This window comes from Bubalus bubalis, chromosome 9 (assembly GCF_019923935.1).
Source record: "Bubalus bubalis isolate 160015118507 breed Murrah chromosome 9, NDDB_SH_1, whole genome shotgun sequence".
NCBI lineage: Eukaryota > Metazoa > Chordata > Mammalia > Artiodactyla > Bovidae > Bubalus > Bubalus bubalis.
This window is the reverse complement of record NC_059165.1, coordinates 63608536-63627075: the sequence shown is the minus strand read 5'-3', so window position 1 is coordinate 63627075 and position 18540 is coordinate 63608536. Positions and strand designations below refer to the sequence as shown.

The 18540-nt window shown below is 46.1% G+C and overlaps 1 protein-coding gene across 1 annotated transcript; it reads right to left on the bottom strand.

Moving 5' to 3' along the window:
* Nucleotides 1-887: 887 nt before the first annotated feature.
* On the bottom strand, nt 888-1187 carry LOC102391078 (histone H4). The gene has a single exon (XM_025294112.1). The coding sequence runs from the start codon at nt 1185-1187 to the stop codon at nt 888-890; it is 300 nt and encodes a 99-aa protein (XP_025149897.1).
* Between the last annotated feature and the right edge of the window lie 17353 nt (nt 1188-18540).

The following is an 18540-nucleotide window of genomic DNA, read 5'->3' as shown; positions in this document are numbered from 1 at the left end:
TGCTGAATTTTGAATTTGAATTTCAATGACTGAGAAGCCTGTAGGGAAAGGAGAGAAACTGGAAGTAATCCATTTGTTCAGCCTCATCCTTTATGCTTGCATCAGAAGCCCCTCCCTCCACCCCTGTGCACCCATCATCACAGCCCTAAGAACTTATTTGGAATAACCCCCAACTTGCTTTTTGGCTTCCCCTGCTAGGGAGTGAGCTGCTGTGAGGGAGGGCCTCTGTCCTACCACGGGGCCTGGCACACAGCATTCAAAAGGTGTTACCCCAAAGCCTGGACCCAGAGCTCGGATGGTCCTTTCACTCAGCACACTGGGCTCAGGCCCTGGTTGCTCTCTGAAGAGGAAGAGGAGGCTTCCTAGACCCTTGGGGGATCCTGGGTGTTTCTCCTGCGTGTGTGTTGAAGGAAGCCTGCATAGCATGCTCCTTGGGTCTCTTCCAGAAAAGCAGGTGGTGGCCTTGTGAGCATCACCATCCCTGGGGCAGCATCAGCCCACTTTGGCTGGGAAGAGAGCACACCCATGTGTCAGCAGTCCCAGGTCAGTGGGAACGTCTGAGTCCAGAGGACAGACAAATGGCTGCTTAATCACACTGCAGAGCCCATCACTTCATCTTGAGCAGGTGACCTGACCCTTTCCCAACTTTGGGAAGGAAGTGTTATGCTTGGAGAGCTACTCCTCCTTCCAGGATCTTCCTCCTCCAGTTCTGTTAGAAGGAAGACAGTCTGAGAATTGGGAGCAGCAGAGAGAGAGAAAGAGAGGAGAAAGACTTCTGATTAAATATCCTCATTTGAGCAGATATGAGTTTTTGAGTGAACAGATGGAAAGCCACTTTCTCCCCTGTCAGGAGGGCCAGGGAGTCCCCATGGCTTCTTGATGATGGCTTATACAGAACTCAAGTTCAATGAAGCCATCTGCATGCAGGGCACTTCCCTGATGCCAGCTCTCAGTCGGGAATGCTCGGTGTAGGTGACCATGTCCCGGATCACGTTCTCCAGAAACACTTTCAGGACCCTGCAGGTCTCTTCATAGATGAGCCCGGAGACGCGCTTCACACCACCACGACGAGCCAGGCGGCGGATAGCAGGTTTAGTGATGCCCTGGATGTTGTCACACAGAACCTTGCAGTGGCGCTTAGCACCGCCTTTCCCCAGACCTTTGCTGCCTTTGCCGCGTCCAGACATGGCTTCACGAGAAGTGAAGCCCAGTTTCTGAGGCTGCAACACAGCCCCGTGGCTGTCCCTCCATGGAGCAATGGCAGCCTGACAGCAGGAGAGGAGAGAGAACTCGTTAACCATAACCGGTGTGAGGTGGAGAGGCCTTCAGAGAGATCTCACAGCGCAGCCCAGCTCGGCAGATGTGCAAATGCACAAACGTGCACTGGCGAGACACCCTGCAAGTGCCAGGAGTGCGGGAAGCAGTTGAGGGAAGCAGTTCTAGAGGAGAAGGAGGTGAGCCCCACCCCAGTGGGGAAGGGGAGGGAACTTGGGGCCAGGTGTAAACACCCTGTGAGCTCAGTCCCTCTGTCATCGTGCTCGGGCAGCTCCTCCAAACATGCCTGAGAACAAAGGAAGAACAGCCCCAGAAGTGCCAAGGTGCAACTTCCAAGCCCAGCCCAACTCTGGGAAGGAACACCTTCATTCAGACCCTAGTCGCTTCCAGTCTAGATCCAGGACTCCTAATTCCCATAAAGCAGGGACCCCTGACAGAAGCTAGGGACCCTCTCCTCAGAGAAATGCACAGGGACCTCCTGCACAGGCCTGAGGACCACTCCCTCTTGAGTCCTAGTCTAAATGCCTTGATACGGGTCTGAGTTCCACAGCACTGCACATTTCTCGAGGCAGCAAGCAAGTCCTCTGCCCAAAGCATCTAGCTGAGACACACAGTGAAAGTGGAAGTCTCTCAGTCGTGTCTGACTCTTTGTGACCCAGGCCAAAGAATTCTCCAGGCCGGAATACTGGAGGGGGTAGCTTTTCCCTTCTCCAGGGGATCTTCATAACGCAGGGATCAAACCCAGGTCTCCCGCATTACAGGCAGATTCTTTACCCTCTGAACCACAAAGGGAGGCCATAAGATACACCGTAGGCCGTCAATAAATATAGACTGAGTAGGCCATCAAAGCACAACCCAGTTTCTGAGGCTGCAACACGGCCCCGTGGCTGTCCCTCCATGGAGCAATGGCAGCCTGACAGCAGGAGAGGAGAGAGAACTCATAACCGTAACCAGTGTGAGGTGGAAAGACCTTCAGAGAGATCTCGCAGTGCAGCCCAGCTCGGCAGATGTGCAAATGCACAAACGTGCACTGGTGAGACACCCTGCGAGTGCCAGGAGTGCGGGAAGACCTTGACTCAAAACCCACACAGCTTTCAACATGGGAGAATTCACAATGGTGGGAACCCCTGGGAACCTGAGTAATGTGGAAACACCTTTGAAAAAGTGGAAGTGTTAGTCACATAGTTGTATCTGACTCTTCGTGACCCCATGGACTGTAGCCTGTCAGGATATTCTGTCCATGGGATTCTCCAGGCAAGAATACTGGAGTGGGTATCCATTCCCTGCTTCAGGGGATCGAACCCAGGTCTCCTGCATTGCAGGCAGATTCTTTACCATCTGAGCCACCAGAGAAGCCCAGAAACACCTTTATTTATGGTTTATAGTATACATTCTTGAGACATTGAACCAGGAGAAATACCTATTATAGGAAATAGATCTTTGAAGGTATATATCACCCTTTTTAGGAGATTATGGAAATCATACCAGTGGATGATCAAAAACAAAAGCCCTTTGTCATCTTCCTAACCATGTTTAGCTTTACATCATAGTTTTACATTTAGTTTTGTTTTCTAATGTGTCTATCATTGTCTTGTTAACTTTTCAATCCAATTTGAATTTGATTTTCTCTAAGATGGGAATCTCACCTCCAAATTTTTATCTCATCCCCAGGAAGTCAACAGTTTCTTCCTTCGCTATTATCTTGTTTTGCCTTCTTGGAGACACATTTGATTATTCATATCGGCTTGTGTCTCAACCTGGTCTTTGATCCACATATTTGTGTCTGAACCTGGATCTCACCACTTAAATTGGTGTTAATTTAGTATCTTTTAACAGCTAATAGAGTCAGGTTTCCTGGCTTTTGAAGTTAACTTTTCCCTTTTGTAAAATTAACAGTTTCTCTTTGCCAAAAGGTTCAGAAAATTTAGAGAAGCAAAAAGGAAAAATAGAGATGACCTGTAACGCTAACAACTAGTAACAGTCTCTGTCGCGTTATTAGAACAGATTCTTCCTGATTTTGTTTTTGAGGAAAATGCAAGCATATGTCACAGACTGTAATCCTCCTTTATTGTGCCCAAATACATTACTGAAGGAAGTTTTGAAATAAAACAGGCCTTGTGGGAGGCCAAATTGTACGACAGCCTTCGTGACCTCATTACTGCCTCCATGGTGAAAAGGAGGCTGGACCCAGGTGGGCCCAATGTCATCACGAGCCCTTCTCTGAAAAGCAGAGTTTCTCCAGCTGGTGGCAGAAGAGGCAGCTGGAGGTTAGCCATGGGAGGAGCACTCCATGCAGAGACGCCGATTTGAGGATGGAGGGGGCCAAGTGAGAAGTCACACAGATGGCTCCCGGGAGCAGGGAAGAGCCCCGCTGCCAACCAACAGGGCAACGGGGCCCTCAGAACTTCAAGAGCCCCCACCTAAATGGGCATGACAACCAGTTCTCCAGAGCCTCCAGGTAAGAGCCTGCCAACGCAGCACTGAGCAGAGAACCCAGGCAAGTCCACCCCGAATTCTCATAGAATTGTGAAATATCAATAGTTGGTGCTGTTTTAAGCTGCTAAATTTGTAATAACTTCTTAGATGGCAATAGAAATTAACATAGGCATTTAAACCAGTGAACCACTGAAAATAAAAACCCTTTGATCAACTTTCTAACTGTATTTTCAATATTAGAAAAATCATATTTGGGGATAAGCCTGTGTGAGGTTAGTTTCATTTTCTTTACTCACTGTCTATGGGGACCTCTGAATTGCCCTCGCTCCATGAAAAGCCTGTGTCCTGGCTCCAGATGGGGTCCCTGGTGCTGGGCTTCAGGAGGCCTCACAGGCTCTATGGGGCCCCACTGGGCAGGTCCAGGCCCTTTCTCTGAAGGAGGTGATCCTCTGCCTCTAAAACTGTCCCAGAGCCACATGAGACCTGCTGAGAGCTTGAGGTACAGAACTGCCTTGGGTTGGCCACATCCCCTCCTCACATGTGCTTGGGCATGCCCCCTGGTGGGCTAGCTGGCACCCCAAGGGCACCCAGACACACAGTGGAACTACACTTGACAATCAAATGATGATGCCCATCAGTGGGTACTCGCAGAGGCTTCTGGGAATAAGTATCCACTTTTGCATTTAAAAAAATTGCATGTCAAGTGCTTAGAATTAGACTTTTAAATTATTTGTTTATTTTTGGTTGTGCTGGGTCTCTGTTTCGCACAGAAGCTTTCTCTAGTTGTGGCAGCAACGAGGGGCTACTGTCTAGTTGCGGTGTGCAGGCTTCTCATTTCAGTGACTTCTCTCGTTTCAGAGTACAGGCTCTAGGCATTTGGGTGTCAGTAGTTGTGGCTCCTGGACTCTAGAGCATGGGTTCAGTAGTTGTGGTTCATGGACTTAGTTGCCCTGGAGCACGTGGAATCTTCCCGGACCAGGGACTGAACCTTTGTCCCCTGCATTGGTAGGCAGATTCTTAACCACTGAACCACTGGGAAGTTCCCAACTTTGCATTTTAACACTCTTAACAGCCTGCAAGTTCTGTCCTATAGCAGCCCAGGCTGGCTGGTAAAAGGAAAATTGGATCACAAAGGGCCCTGGAACTCCTCCAATACCATCCTCTGGTGCCAACCACAATAATCTGAATGCTAGGACACATTCTCTTTTATCATCTTATCTTTGCTTTAGTTTACAAAATGAGAAATGGGCTTAGAGAGGTTATGTAATTTACTCAAGGAGGCACCATTAATGGTTGTCAGAATTCTGACCCAACTCTGACTCTTGGCTCTTCTAACCACTACTTTGGGTAGCAGCCAAGGGGGAACCCATACATTCAACAGAGACCCAGGAGCAGTGGGTTCTCAATCTTGCTACCTGTTAGAATCCCGAGGGACTTTTATTTTTTTGAATATCGATTTAGTTAGGTTGCACCCGGTCTTAGTTGTGGCATTTGGGATCTTTGTTGCATAATACGGATCTTTTAGTTGCAGCCTATGGGATCTAGTTCCCTGACCAGGGACCGAACCCAAGCCCCTGCAATGGGAGCATGGAATCTTAGCCACTGGACCACCAGGAAAGTCCCCTCGTGGTGCTGTTGTTCAGTCACTCAGTCGTGTCTGACTTTTTGCAACCCCATGGACTGCAGCATGCCAGGTTTCCCTGTCCTTCATTGTCTCCTGGAGTTTGTTCAAATTCTTGTTCGAGTTGGTCATGCCATCCAACCATCTCATCCTCTGTCGTCCCCTTCTCCTTCTGCATTCAATCTTTCCCAGCGTCAGGGTTTTTTCTAATGAGTCAGCTCTTCGCATCAGGTGGCCAAAGTATTGGAGCTTCAGCATCAGTCCTTCCAATGAATATTCAGGGTTGATTGCCTTTAGGATTGACTGGTTTGATCTTGCAGCCCAAAGGACTCCCAAGAGTCTTCTCCAGTACCACAATTTGAAAGCATCAATTCTTTGGCGCTCAGCATTTTTTATGGTCCACTCTCACATCTGCACACGACTGCTGGGAAAACCATAGCTTTGACTATCCAGACCTTTGTTGGCAAAGTGATGTCTCTGCTTTTTAATGCACTATCTAGATTTGTCATAGCTTTTCTTCCAAGGAGTGAGAGTCTTAATTTCAAGGCTGCAGTCACTGTCCACAGTGATTTTGGAGCTCAAGAAAATAAAGTCTGTCACTGTTTCCATTATTTCCCCATCTATTTGCCCTGAAGTGATGCCATGAACTTGAGGGATAGAGCTAGCAATTTGAACAAGGCTCCCAGGTGATTCTGATGCATGGGAGAGTTTGAGAACCACTGTTACAGAAACAGCCACATTTGCTGGGACAGCAGCTCAGGGCTGCAGAGAAGTGGTGTCTGGTCCTCTCAGTCTCTGCTTTGGGCTCCAGAGGCAAAACTTTGTTTCCCCAGGGGGCCAGGTTAGGATGAGCAAGAAGCAGACCAAGATTCTGCCGGCCACATCTGGAACCCAGCATGAATCCCCAGTTTCCAGCCCTGTTGGTATCATTATGCAAAATGCGAAAAGGAACATTCTTAAAGGGAAGCCATTGACTTTATGATTTTAATGAGGTCTGGCTCAGCCTGTTCTCAAGATGTCTATTTATTGGTTCACCAACAGCTGCCAGGGAGATGCAATACAGAGTTTGTTTGTTTTCTCAATTTAATGCATCAGTTTCTGGAGCCTAAGCATCCCCTTCTGGAAAGCAGTGGGATTTCCCTGGCCTGAGGACATAGGGGAAGTTAGTCCCTCCCTGAGAGGAGGGGGTGGGATTATCCTTCTGAACATTCATTCTTTCAATAAATACATACTGGATGCCTGTTGTATGCCAAGCAGTATGCTAGGAAACCGGGAGAAATAGCTCTGGTAGGAAGGCGAGGAAATTCTCCTGGATGTACATGAACTTCCCATCAGTTGGGAAGGAGATAGGGAATAATTCTCCTGTCCTTGGTTGCTCAGTTGTGTCTGACTCTTTGCAACACCATGGACTGTAGCCCACCAGGCTCCTCTGCCCATGGGGATTCTCCAGGCAAGAATACTGGAGTAGGTTCCATTCCCTTATCCAGGATATTCTCCTAGGGTTCTTTAAAAAATGCAAATTCCAGGGCAGAACCCAAATGATCCTGACTCAGCTGTCTGAAGTACAGCCCAGGAACCTGGAGCTTTAACCAGATCCTCTTCTGATGACTCTTGGTGGGAAGTCCTCTGAAACAGAGCAGTAAGGGTTTGTCGTTTGTTTTGCTTTAAGTAATTTCTGTTCTTTATGTAAAGTCAGACAATAAGGACTGAACAACATCCAGTTTAACGCTCCTGTCCCCCAACTTCACCTACCCTCATCACTGTTGATAGATCAGCTTTCAAGCTGGACTTAGTGCAACAGTTTCCTTCTCACTCAGTTTCTCTCCCTTGCAGGGTTCAAAGTCCTCTGGTTGGTTTGGGGAGGGGGATCCTTTTTCTGGGCCAGGACTATTTTCCCTAATAAGGATGTTTGCCTTCAGGCTGTCTGTCGTTCCTAGTCCCCTTTCAGGATCCTGCTGTCTATTGGGTAGGGAGCAGAAGGTTTGTGCAACCCTCTGAAGACTTTCTCCATTGGCTAGCTTGAGGCACGTCAGGGGACCACACAAGGCTTTGTCACCCACCGTGCGCAGCCCCAGAGGCTCCCTCCTCCTGAGCCAAGGGCTGAAAGGAGGTGCTCCGAACTCCAGGCCTGATCCGGGGCTGCAGGCTGAGCTGTGTGCAGTGAGGAGGGGGAAGCAGCGTCCCTGCAAAGACTTGAAAGCAGGGTACATCGTGGTGTGAGCAAAGGTGCATGCGGCGCTTCAGAGCCAAGGCGGGTGGAAGGCAAGGTCAACTGGTCGTTGGTCCCCACCACTCAGAGTTGAGAGGAGAGTCAGAAACATAGCCTGAGAGCGCCTCCAGGGGACCCTCTCTGTGGCCCTGAATCTCTCCCGCAGCGTGCTGTCTCCTTCTCCCTGGGGCCCACTGGGATTCCCTCCCCTGAGAACTAAAGCCCCTCCCCAAACCAACCCGGCCTTTCTGGAAGGAATGTCAGTAGCAGTTATCTAAAGCCCTGAAGATAGCAACTCCATGCTGAGGCATTTAATCTGAAAACTACATGTGTGTGATGTGTGTGTTTGTGTGCTCATTCTGGCCTACAACATGCTAGATACATTAGTGCTATCCACTAGTAGGGTGGAAGTTCCTACCAACGTGGGCTTAGTGAAGTGAAGTGAAGTCGCTCAGTCGTGTCCGACTCTTTGCGAACCCATGGACTGTAGCCTACCAGGCTTCTCAGTCCATGGGATTTCCCAGGCAAGAGTACTGGAGTGGGTTGCCATTTCCTTCTCCAGGGGATCTTCCCGATCCAGGGATTGAACCCAGGTCTCCCACATTGTAGGCAGATGCTTTACCCTCTGAGCCACCAGGGAAGCCCCACATTAAACCAAGTTGCATAAAATGTCTGGAGACCCTAGGAGTGCTAGACAGAAATCAGGTGGAGAGAAGGTAAGAGTAGAGATCTTTGGATTGGGAGGCAGGCGACCACTCTACAGAAGTACCACCACGATTGCTGCAAGGGAGCGTGGCTGAGGCATAAAGAACTGGAGGTCTCAAGGCCTTGCTCTGTGCTCCACAGACCAAAGTGCACACACATAAAAAAGGCGGTAAGGATAAAATAAGTCGCAGTGATGGTATTAAAGTTGCAGAGGCATTCTCATTGAACTTGAATATGTATGATATCATAATCCACACCACAGCCTGAAGGTCCTGGAGCTCTGACCTTGACTGTGAATCTCTAGTCATGCAATATATATATATATATATATATATATATATATATATATATATATTTTGCTGGCACCATCCAACCTTGCAAGAGATGTTGGTCAGTCAGTCATCTAGGACCAGGCTGTGAGCCAGAAGTGAGCTGTTCCATACACTCCATCCAGCCATCAAATCTACCCCGATTTATATTACCAAAATTAAGTTACAATGAATTAAGTTATTGGGCAAAATGAGCGGTGATTGAGGACATATTTAATTTTTGAAGAGATGGAATTCATTTTTAATTCAGTAGACAAAAGGGTCAGAAAGCACCCACAGGTCTCAAACCTCAATATAGGTATCTGAAGTCCGATGGGTCAGAGTAACTGCTTGCGCTGAATCTGACCAGGGTAGCTGGTAGTGATACTAACTTCTAAAGGATTAAGGAGTGACATGGAGAGGTGGGACTACATCTGCTCCATGTCCCCAAGCTGTCTGCACCCCTTTGTCCTTCCCTGCTCCCAGTTCTGTGCCCCAGAGCTTATCCAAGTTGTCAGAAGGCCTCTCAGCCCAACCTGTGCCCTGCTGGCAGAACTGCTGAAAGGCATGGGAATTCATGACTGTGGACGGAGGGTGTGGATGAGCATCTGATTTAGGATTGTGGGCCTAAATCAGAGCAGGCAGCCGAGAAGTCCTTTCCTTCTAGAAACCCCTCAGGATGTCCCTGAGCAGATAGGGGGAGCTGAAGACCCTCCGTAAAATAGTCCATGAGCAGTGGTGAAGCTTTCCAAGGGCTGAGGCCCAGTCATTTATCTCTGTGTCAGGCTTTGAGCTGGGTCCTGTGCTTAGTTGCTCAGTTGTCCAACTCTTTGTGACCCCAAGGACTAAAGCCTGACAGTCTCCTCTGTCCATGGGAGTTTTCAGGCAAGAATACTGGAGTGGGTTGCCATTTCCAGTCCTGGGAACACAGAATTAGCGGTCAGCAAATGTTATTTGCATGGCAAGTTGAATGAATTAATTACAGTTTTCAAATCCAGGAGAAGGCTGAGATGGAGCCCCCAGGCCCAAGAGTTTAAAGCCCCACAGCTCAGGAGAATATCCCTGCCCAGGATAAAGCAGCATGAATGGCTCCTGCTTTCCCCTGCCCCACCCCTTTGTCTACCGTTCCTTCCTTTTGGAGAATTCAGAAGCTAGATGGAGACCTTACACATAAAATGCTAACACAGAGACTGAGACCTCGAGGATAGGACTGTCTCTGTTTATTGAGCACACAGCAGGCACCAAGCTCTGGCTTGAGCATTTTCCTCATTTAATGGCCAGAACCACTCTGTGAGGTTGTTAATGTTGATACATTTTGCACATGAATAAACTGAGACTCAGAGTTAAAAAACTGACATGTTAGAAAATCTAAAAACATGACAAGATTATTCAGAGACAGAACAAATATTTGAACTGTCAGGAAAGGGGAAACATTATCTATACAATCTGTCTTTTAAAATATTTCAAATAGTAAGGTCCACTAGACAGAGATCTTCTATTGTGCTCTTTACTGTTTCCATATACCTAGCACAGGACCTGGTCCACGGTAGAAACTCAGGAAACATGTGGCGAGTGAAGGAGGAGAACAGAACCCCGTTATGTTGGGTTGGCCAAGAAGTTTGGGTTTTCAGTAAGATGTTACAGAAAAACCTGAACAGACTTTTTGGTCAACCCAATATAAACTGTGGTACTGCCAACCTGGGCTGAACCCCAGCTCCCTCTACTTCCTAGCTATGAGACTTCAAGCTCACACTTTGCACTGTTTTTTTATTTTCATGCTATATGATACAAAAGGGCTTCCCAGGTGGTGGAGTGGTAAAGAATCTGCCTGCAATGCAGGAGACACAAAAGACTCAAGTTTGATCCCTGGGTCAGGAAGATCCCCTGGAGTAGGAAAGGGCAACTTCCTCCAGCATTCTGGCTTGGAAAATTCCACCAACAGAGGAGACGTGGGTTACAGGCTACGGGGTCACAAAGAATCAGACATGACTGAGCACACGTCCACGAAACAAAAACCACGTGAAAAATTAAAACCAATACAGTCAATGAAAGCCATACTTGACGTGATCCCAGCTTTCAGTCCAAACCCCTCCCCAAAGATAATAGCTATTTTTGAACAGTTGGCTGTGCCTGCTTCTAGTTCTCTTTCTCTAAATTGACATATAGTACTAAATACAAACACATAGCTTTGTTTGGGTTATGGCTCTGTTTTGCTTGATGTGATAGGACTGTACTGCACCAGCTTTGTGGGAAACGCCACTGTATGTCTGAGACATGTTCCCACAACAGCATCTGGAGATCTCTCATTATTTATAATAGATCCCCAAGAAGACGTGAACCATGATTTATTTTGCCATTCTCCTCATAGGACTGGACATTGACGTTGTTTCTGTTTTCTTCACCAGTTTATAGATAGTGTTCCAGTGAACATCTTTGCACAAGCCTCTTCACGAACAGAGACAAATACTTCTTGAGGATAAATTCCCAGAAGTGGAATTGCTGGGCTGAGTAACACACAACTTAAAATTGTAATTGCCATACCAAAATGGGCCTCTTAATAGTATGTACCTGATGGAGGCCTGGGAAGTTCTGCTGTAAAGATGTACTTCATTCAGGCCGGGCACACAGTAGGCTCGGTAAGCACTTACCAAAGCAGTTGCCGGTGGGTCACTTCTCTAGTCTGCATTCCCAGCCCCTGATCTGAGCACGCCCTGGCTTTGGCGCCTGGAGCCAGGTTGAGGAATGAGAACTGGCCAGCAGACAAGGGAGGACTCAGCGGCTGTGTTCCGGGTGCTCCCCCTGGTGGGCAAACGTCCCCGGACCGTAAGCCATCCCCCATCTTTGTAAGCCCGAAAGCAGATCACAGTCCTTCCTGCCCAGAACCCTGGAAGCCCTCCTCTTCTTCTTAGACTCTGACCGAGACTTCATCTGCTGGATGTTCCGGTGCCTGCCTTTCTTATAGTGCCTTGTGCCCCTCCCCTCTTCCCTTGTTTTGTTGCAGCTACATTCCTTTCTCTGGCTTTCTCAAGCACGTCCTTTCTAGCTCTTTCATTCTTTCTCAGTGATCTTCCCACCCTACAAGCTTGTCTTTAATACTAACTCATTCTCTGCCTCTTCAGAGGGCCCTATCAAATACATTCTGTCTCAAGGGCCACCTCTCTCCTCTCCACACACTTCCCCCGACCTCTTACTCTTTGTCGAATCAGTCTGTGTTTTTCCTCCATTAGCAAGTTCCCACCGAAATAAACCCAGACATTTCCAGGTGTGGCAGAGTACAGTGTCACGAGAACAGGGACCATTTCTGTCTTACACGTGATCCCCATTTCCCAGCGCCTGCCAGTAGCACCCAGCAGTGCCAAGCACTCAACACATGTTGAATGAATGGATGAATGAGTAACTGAATAATACTAACAGGCAGGGACAGAAATGACACCGAGAGCTCACAGGGGCCGAGGCAGAACATACTTCCCAAGGTTTTGGCTCTGTTCCTCTGCTAGATGCCCTCCTATGATCAGTAAGAAACACTTTCCCTGGGGTAGGCGTTAGCCGGAGGTATCATCTTGAGTATAACGGAGTAGGGTGAAGCAGACAGAAGGCAGGGGTGGTTTCGACACCTTTTCCTCACTAACCTCGCCTTAGACTGCGAGGTAGGTCATATTTTCTGGATGAGCAAACCGAGACTCAGAGAGGAGAGTAGGGTGTACAGCTGGCATCAGTTCAAAGAATGACAGTGTCTGGTAAGAGAAGGGCTAGAAAGCCATCGTTTCCTCTAATTCAGAAGGACACATGGTCTACAGGAAGTGTAGCCCACACTTATGGCATGGAGGCCCTTCTCAGTGGAGAGATCTACACCGGAATTAGGTGGTGTCCTCATCCATTCAGCACACCCTTAAAATCATTGACTGTGTGCCAAGCAGCTCAACCATGATTAAGTGGTTAATTCAGCTTTCCAAAGCTTCACAGTCAAGAGATAAAATAGACCTTTGTTCTGTAGGATATCCAAGTGGTATGTTTGGAGCACAGACAAGCAGGGCAGCCGTATGGCCAGCTTGTGCATACCTCAGATGCAGGCATTGGCCCTTTACAACGACCACAATGTGAATGATGCTCTCGGAGCTGAACAGCAAACAACCTGAGCTCCTCAAGGGGATGAGATAAGTCATCCAGAATGAGATGATTGGTCTCAGAAGAGAGAGTAGATCTCAGGGGAGCACCAATATGTAGGAGTCTGTGGAAGAAGCAAAGGCCAGAGAGGCAGGAGGAAGAGCAGGCTGTGAGAGAAATCAACAGAAGAGGAGTCGCGATGGAGAGGCCTCTGAGAGCACTGAAGCCTCTGAATAGTCAAACAGAGAAGGGCTCCCAAGTGACTGGCAGCAGGACGTGGTGACCTTGACAGGAGCGTTGATGATGGGAGTCATGTTTGTTGAAAGGTGAATGGAAGATGGGGAGAGAGTGAGAGCGTTCAGCTCTTTCTGGAAGTTGGGCTGTGAAAGGAGAGAGGGAGCAAGTGTGGTGGGGCCTTTGGGACCGAAGGAGAGCTTTGTTTTATGGTTAGTCTTTGAGATGAGAGCCTTGTGCTTGTCTCAATGCTGTTGGGAAGGAGGCAGTCAAAAACTTATAAGAGAGCATCTTTACCAGCATGATTGACAGAGGAAAATGGGAGAGGGGTTAGACTCAAAGTGGGTAAAGCTTCCAGATGATGGCTAGACAGGATTCCAGAAGGCTTCATGGAGGTGGTGGGCCCTGTGTGTGTTAGTTGCTCAGTTGTGTCTGAGTCTTTGCGACCTGCCATGGACTGTAGGTGGCCAGGCTCCTCTGTCCATGGAATTCTCCAGGCAAGAACACTGGCATTCCCTTTTCTAGAGGCTCTTCCTGACCTAGGTCTCCAGGTCTTCAGCATTGCAGGCAGATTCTTTATTGTCTGAGCCACCAGGGAAGCTAGACTTGGGCAAAAGGGACCTCTGCCCAATGCTTACTGCTTTAAAGAGCCCTGCCTACAGTGCTCTCCACAATGCGAGAAAGAATTGTCAAAGAACCAAAGGAAAATGCATAGCCAGGACTATTGTAGATCATACTCTGCTGCTGCTGCTGCTGCCAAGTTGCTTTAGTCGTGTCCGACTCTGTGCGACCCCATGGACTGCAGCCCACCAGCCTCCCCCGTCCCTGGGATTCTCCAGGCAAGAACACTGGAGTGGGTTGCCATTGCCTTCTCCGAGATCATACTGTAAGTAACCCAAATATCCAAATCACCTGCCAGAAGGGCCCTGATAGTCTTCCAGGGTCTTTTTGGGCCTTTTTCTCAGGATATCCTCTCAAGAACAGACCACACCTAAGGGGAAGCCGATTTATTTTTATGTTGCTAGCATCCCTCTAATACCACACCAGAAAAACTCATTATAAGAAAGCAACAGACTAACATAGATGTAAAATGAACATATATCTAAAAATTCTAAACAAAATCTTAGCAAATTGAATCTAACAATCTATAAAAGGAGTAATATATCATGACTAAATAGGATTTATCCTAGAAATGAAAGTTTTGTTTAGCCTTCCTGTAATTGCTTAACTAACATAGTTCACTATTAACAAACTAATACACACCCACCCCCCACATACATAGACAGATACACATACATATGAAATCATAGCAGGTGATACAGAAAAGGCATTTAAAAATCAGATGTCCATTCCTGCTTTTTTAAAAAATATACAGCAACCTAGGAAGAGCAGGAAACTTCTTCAACCTGATAGTGGGCATCTATAAAAGGCCTACATCCAATATCAAACCCAAATGTCAAAGACTGAATGGTTTTCCCCCTCTAAGATGAAGAACCAAGTTAGGGATGTCCACTTTTATCATTTTTATTGAACATTATACTGAAGGTTATAGTTGATGTAATAAGACAAGAAAAATAAGTTATCTAATTCAGAAAGAAATTAACCTCTTCTCATTGACCGATGACACAATTGTCTATGCAGAAAATTTAATGGAATCTACAAAATCTACTAGACTTAATAAGTGATTTTGACAAGATTACAGGATACAAGATCGGCATACAAAAAATTGTATTTTCATTTATTGCAATAAACAGCTGACATTTTCAAAAATACTGTTTATAATAGCAACAATATTTATGAACTACTTCAGGGTTAATGTAATAAAGTATGTGCAAGTTCCATAGACTTAAAACTGTAAAACAATGCTGAGACAAATAAAAGAAAACCTAAATAAATGGGACAACCTACCTTGTCTATGGGTCGGAAGATCCACTGTTGTTGTCATTCCTCTCCAAACTTTCCTATAGATCCAGTACTCCCCCAGTCAAAATCCCAGCTAGCTTTTTTAGGTTAAAAATTGATAACCTGATTTTAAAATTCATATAGAAACGAAAGGAACTAGATTAGCCAAAACAACCTGATGAGGAAGAAAACCCGAGCACTAACACTACCTGATTTTAAGAATGCAATTGTCAAAACAGCATGATATTGGTGTGAAGATGGACAAATAGCTCAAGAAGACAGACTAGAGACTCCAAAAATAAACCCGTGCATATATAGACAACTGATTCTTGATGAAGTTGCAAATGCAATTCAGTGAAGTCTTTCCATAGGATGAGGCTGAAATAATTGGTTATTCATATACAAAAAAGTTTGAGCCACTCTTCCCACCACATATAAAACTGATTTTTTTTAATTAACTGATGATGAAGCATAGATCTAAATGTAAAATCTGAAAACCATAAAACTTTTAGGAGAAACTATTTTTGACCTTGAGTTAGGCTTAAAGGTTCCTTAAATGTGAGATCAAAACGCATAATTCATAAAAGAAAAAAACTGATCAATTGAATTTCATCATGATTTAAAGCTCTGCTCTTTGAAAGATGCTGTTAAGAGATTAAGAAAACAAGCCATGGACTGAAAGAAAAATCTTTGTAAATCATATACCTGATAAAGGGCTGGTATACAGAATATAAAAGAACCCTTAAAACTCAATGGTGAGAAAATAAGCAACTCATTTTATTTTAAATAGGCCAAAGATTTGGACAGTTCACCAAAGAAGATATGTGGATGGAAAATAATTGTATGGTAAAATATTCTTTATATATACTTTTTTTTTTTGTATTTACTTATTTTTGGCTGTACTGCATCTTCGTTGCTGCTTGGGTTTTCTCTAGTTGCAGCTGGCAAGGCCTACTCTCTAGCTGCGGTGTGCAGGCTTCTCATTGCAGTGACTTCTCTTATTACAGAACAGGGGCTCCATGGCACATGGGCTTCAGCAGTTGTAGCATATGGGCTCAGTCACTGCAGGTCTCGGACTCTAGAGCACAGGTTCAGTAATGTGGTGCATGGACTTAATTGTTCTGTGGTCTTCCCATTGTCTATTGCATTGGCAGGTGGATTCTTCACCACTGAGCCACTAGGGAAGCCCAAGCATATGGTAAAATATTTTTCATATTATTAATCTTTAGGAAAATGCAAATTAAAACTATGATAGAGTCCCTTGGACAGCAAGGAAATCAAGTCAGTCAATCTCAAAGGAAATCAACCCTGAATACTCAATGGAAGGACTGATGCTGAAGATAAAGCTCCAATACTTTGGCCACTTGATGGGAAGAGCCGACCCATTGCAAAAAGCCCTGATGCTGGGAAAGATTGAAGGCTGAAGAAGAGGGACAGTGGATGAAATAGTTGGATGGCATCACCAATTCAATGGACATGAGTTTGAGCAAGCACTGGGAGATGGTGAAGGACAGGGAAGTCTGGCGTGCAGCAGTCCATGGAGTTGCAAAGAGTCAAACACAACTGAGCAACTGAACAACAACAGGGTATCGCTACACGTTTATTAGAACGGCCAGAATGAAAAAGACTGACCATTCCAAGTGCTGGCAAGGAGGAGGGAACTGGCACGCTCATGTACTGCTGGGCGGAATGTGGAAAGGTGCAACCACTCTGGTGGGAAAAGAGTTAGACGGTCTCTGAAAAAAGGGAAACATATACATATCATATGATCCAGGCATTCGGTTACTAGGTATTTATTCAAGAGAAAAGAAATCATGTGCAGAAACAAAACCTTGTGCATGAATATTCCTGAAACTTTCATTTTAAATAGTCCCAAGTAGGAAACAACTCAAATGTTCACAAATAGGTTAATGAACAGTCTGTCATATCCATACTGTAGAACACTGCTCAGCAATAAAAGGAAATGGAATGTTGCTACCTGCATCAGCATGGATGAATCTCAAAAATAATTATGCTTAGCTCAGTAAGCCAAACAAAAGAGGTACATACTATATGGTTCTGTTTATGTAAAACTCGTTTAAAAAAAAAAGCAAATTAATCTCTTTCAATAGAAAGCAGAACTGTAGTAGCCTGAAGGTGGTGGAAGTAGAGTGGGAGGTATAGGAGGCTGGAACTATAACGGGGGAGGTCTTTGGGGGAGTATTAGATGTTTTCACGATACAATTATGGTTTCATGGTATATGCATATGTCAGAACCTGTCCTGTGGAGTTTGTTATGCCCACTATACTTCAGTAAATCTGTTTACTGTATAGGCCCATAGTATACAGACCTCCCTTAATACTCTGTATTTTGGCCCATGAATGTTAGGAACGAGGTTAATGATGGCCATCAATAGATAAGGGTGAAACATTTAGAAAGATGAGAAGCACATAGACTTTTCTAGGTGTGTATGTGTGAGTGTGCTGCGTTTGTGAGTGAGAGAAAGCAAAAAGACATTTTTCTCAAATCCCCAAACAGCCAGAGGTTTCAAAAAGTCACCAAATACAACTTACAGCAAGTGCGTATTTTTCTTATTGAAGTATAGCTGATTTGCAATGTTGTATTAATTTCTGCTGTATAGCAAAGTGACTCAGTTACAGACACACATATGTATTCTTTTTCATATTCTTTTCCATTATGGTTTATCACAGGATATTGATGATGGTTCCCGGTGCTATACCGTAGGACCTTGTTGTTTATCCTTTCTCTCTGTAATAGCTTGCATCTGCTAATGCCAAACTTCCACTCCATCTTTCCTGTCCCCTTTGGCAACTACCAATCTGACAGCAACTATTTATTTAGCAACCACCATAATGCCAGCCTTGAGCTGTTCTTGACAAATATATATAGTAATCCTTTTGACCCTTTCAGCATTTACTTTGATGATTTAGAAAACTGAGGTTCAGATACCTCAAGTCAGCTCTCCAAAATTGCACAGCAAAGAAGCAGCAGGGCCAGGACCCGTGGGGCGCCACATGGCTGGACTGGCTCCCTCACTGTCTTTGGGGACCCCTCCCAGTTCCCAGCTGGGTGGCTGTGGCTTCTGACTGCACGTGGGCGGGTGTTAAGACAATAGACCAAGCCTGTCCAAGTGTTCAGCCCTCTTCCAAGGTTAGCTATTGTACGTGGAACTATGTATAGCTAACTGTGGGGAAGAAAGAGAAAATAAGATTTACTTTTTGGAGGCTGAGAGGAGTTAGACAATTTGAAAGGTCCTGACAGCCTTTGCAGAGCGGGGCTGAAAGGGCATTGGCTAAGCACACTTGGAGTGCGGTTTTTTGGCAAAGGAGATGTCCTAGCCCAAGGAGGTGTGACATGTCTCTGCTCAAAATAGAGACCAGCCATTTCCTGAATGAGAGTCAGCTGGGGGTGGGAAGGCAGGCCCAGCCCTAAGGCCTCTGACCACTGGAGGGGTTCCCAGCCCTGCTGGAGAGTTGGAAATGGGGTGAACATTCAGGGCCCTCAAGGGCCTCAGGCTGGGGTTGCTGTGCTGTGCTTCAGTGGTGTCCAACTCTGTACAACCCCATGGACTGTAGCCTACCAGGCTCTTCTGTCCTTGGGATTCTCCAGGCAAAAATACTGGAGTGGGTTGCCATGCCCTTCTCCAGGGGATCTTCTCAACCCAGTGATGGAACCCATGTATCTTATGTCTCCTGCACTGGCAGGCTTAGGGGATGGCAGACAAGGGCAGTGAGGAGGCCACTGC

Bases quoted from the DNA above. Each gene is read 5' to 3' on its own strand.
- LOC102391078 (XM_025294112.1), bottom strand. From the start codon at position 1,187: ATGTCTGGACGCGGCAAAGGCAGCAAAGGTCTGGGGAAAGGCGGTGCT.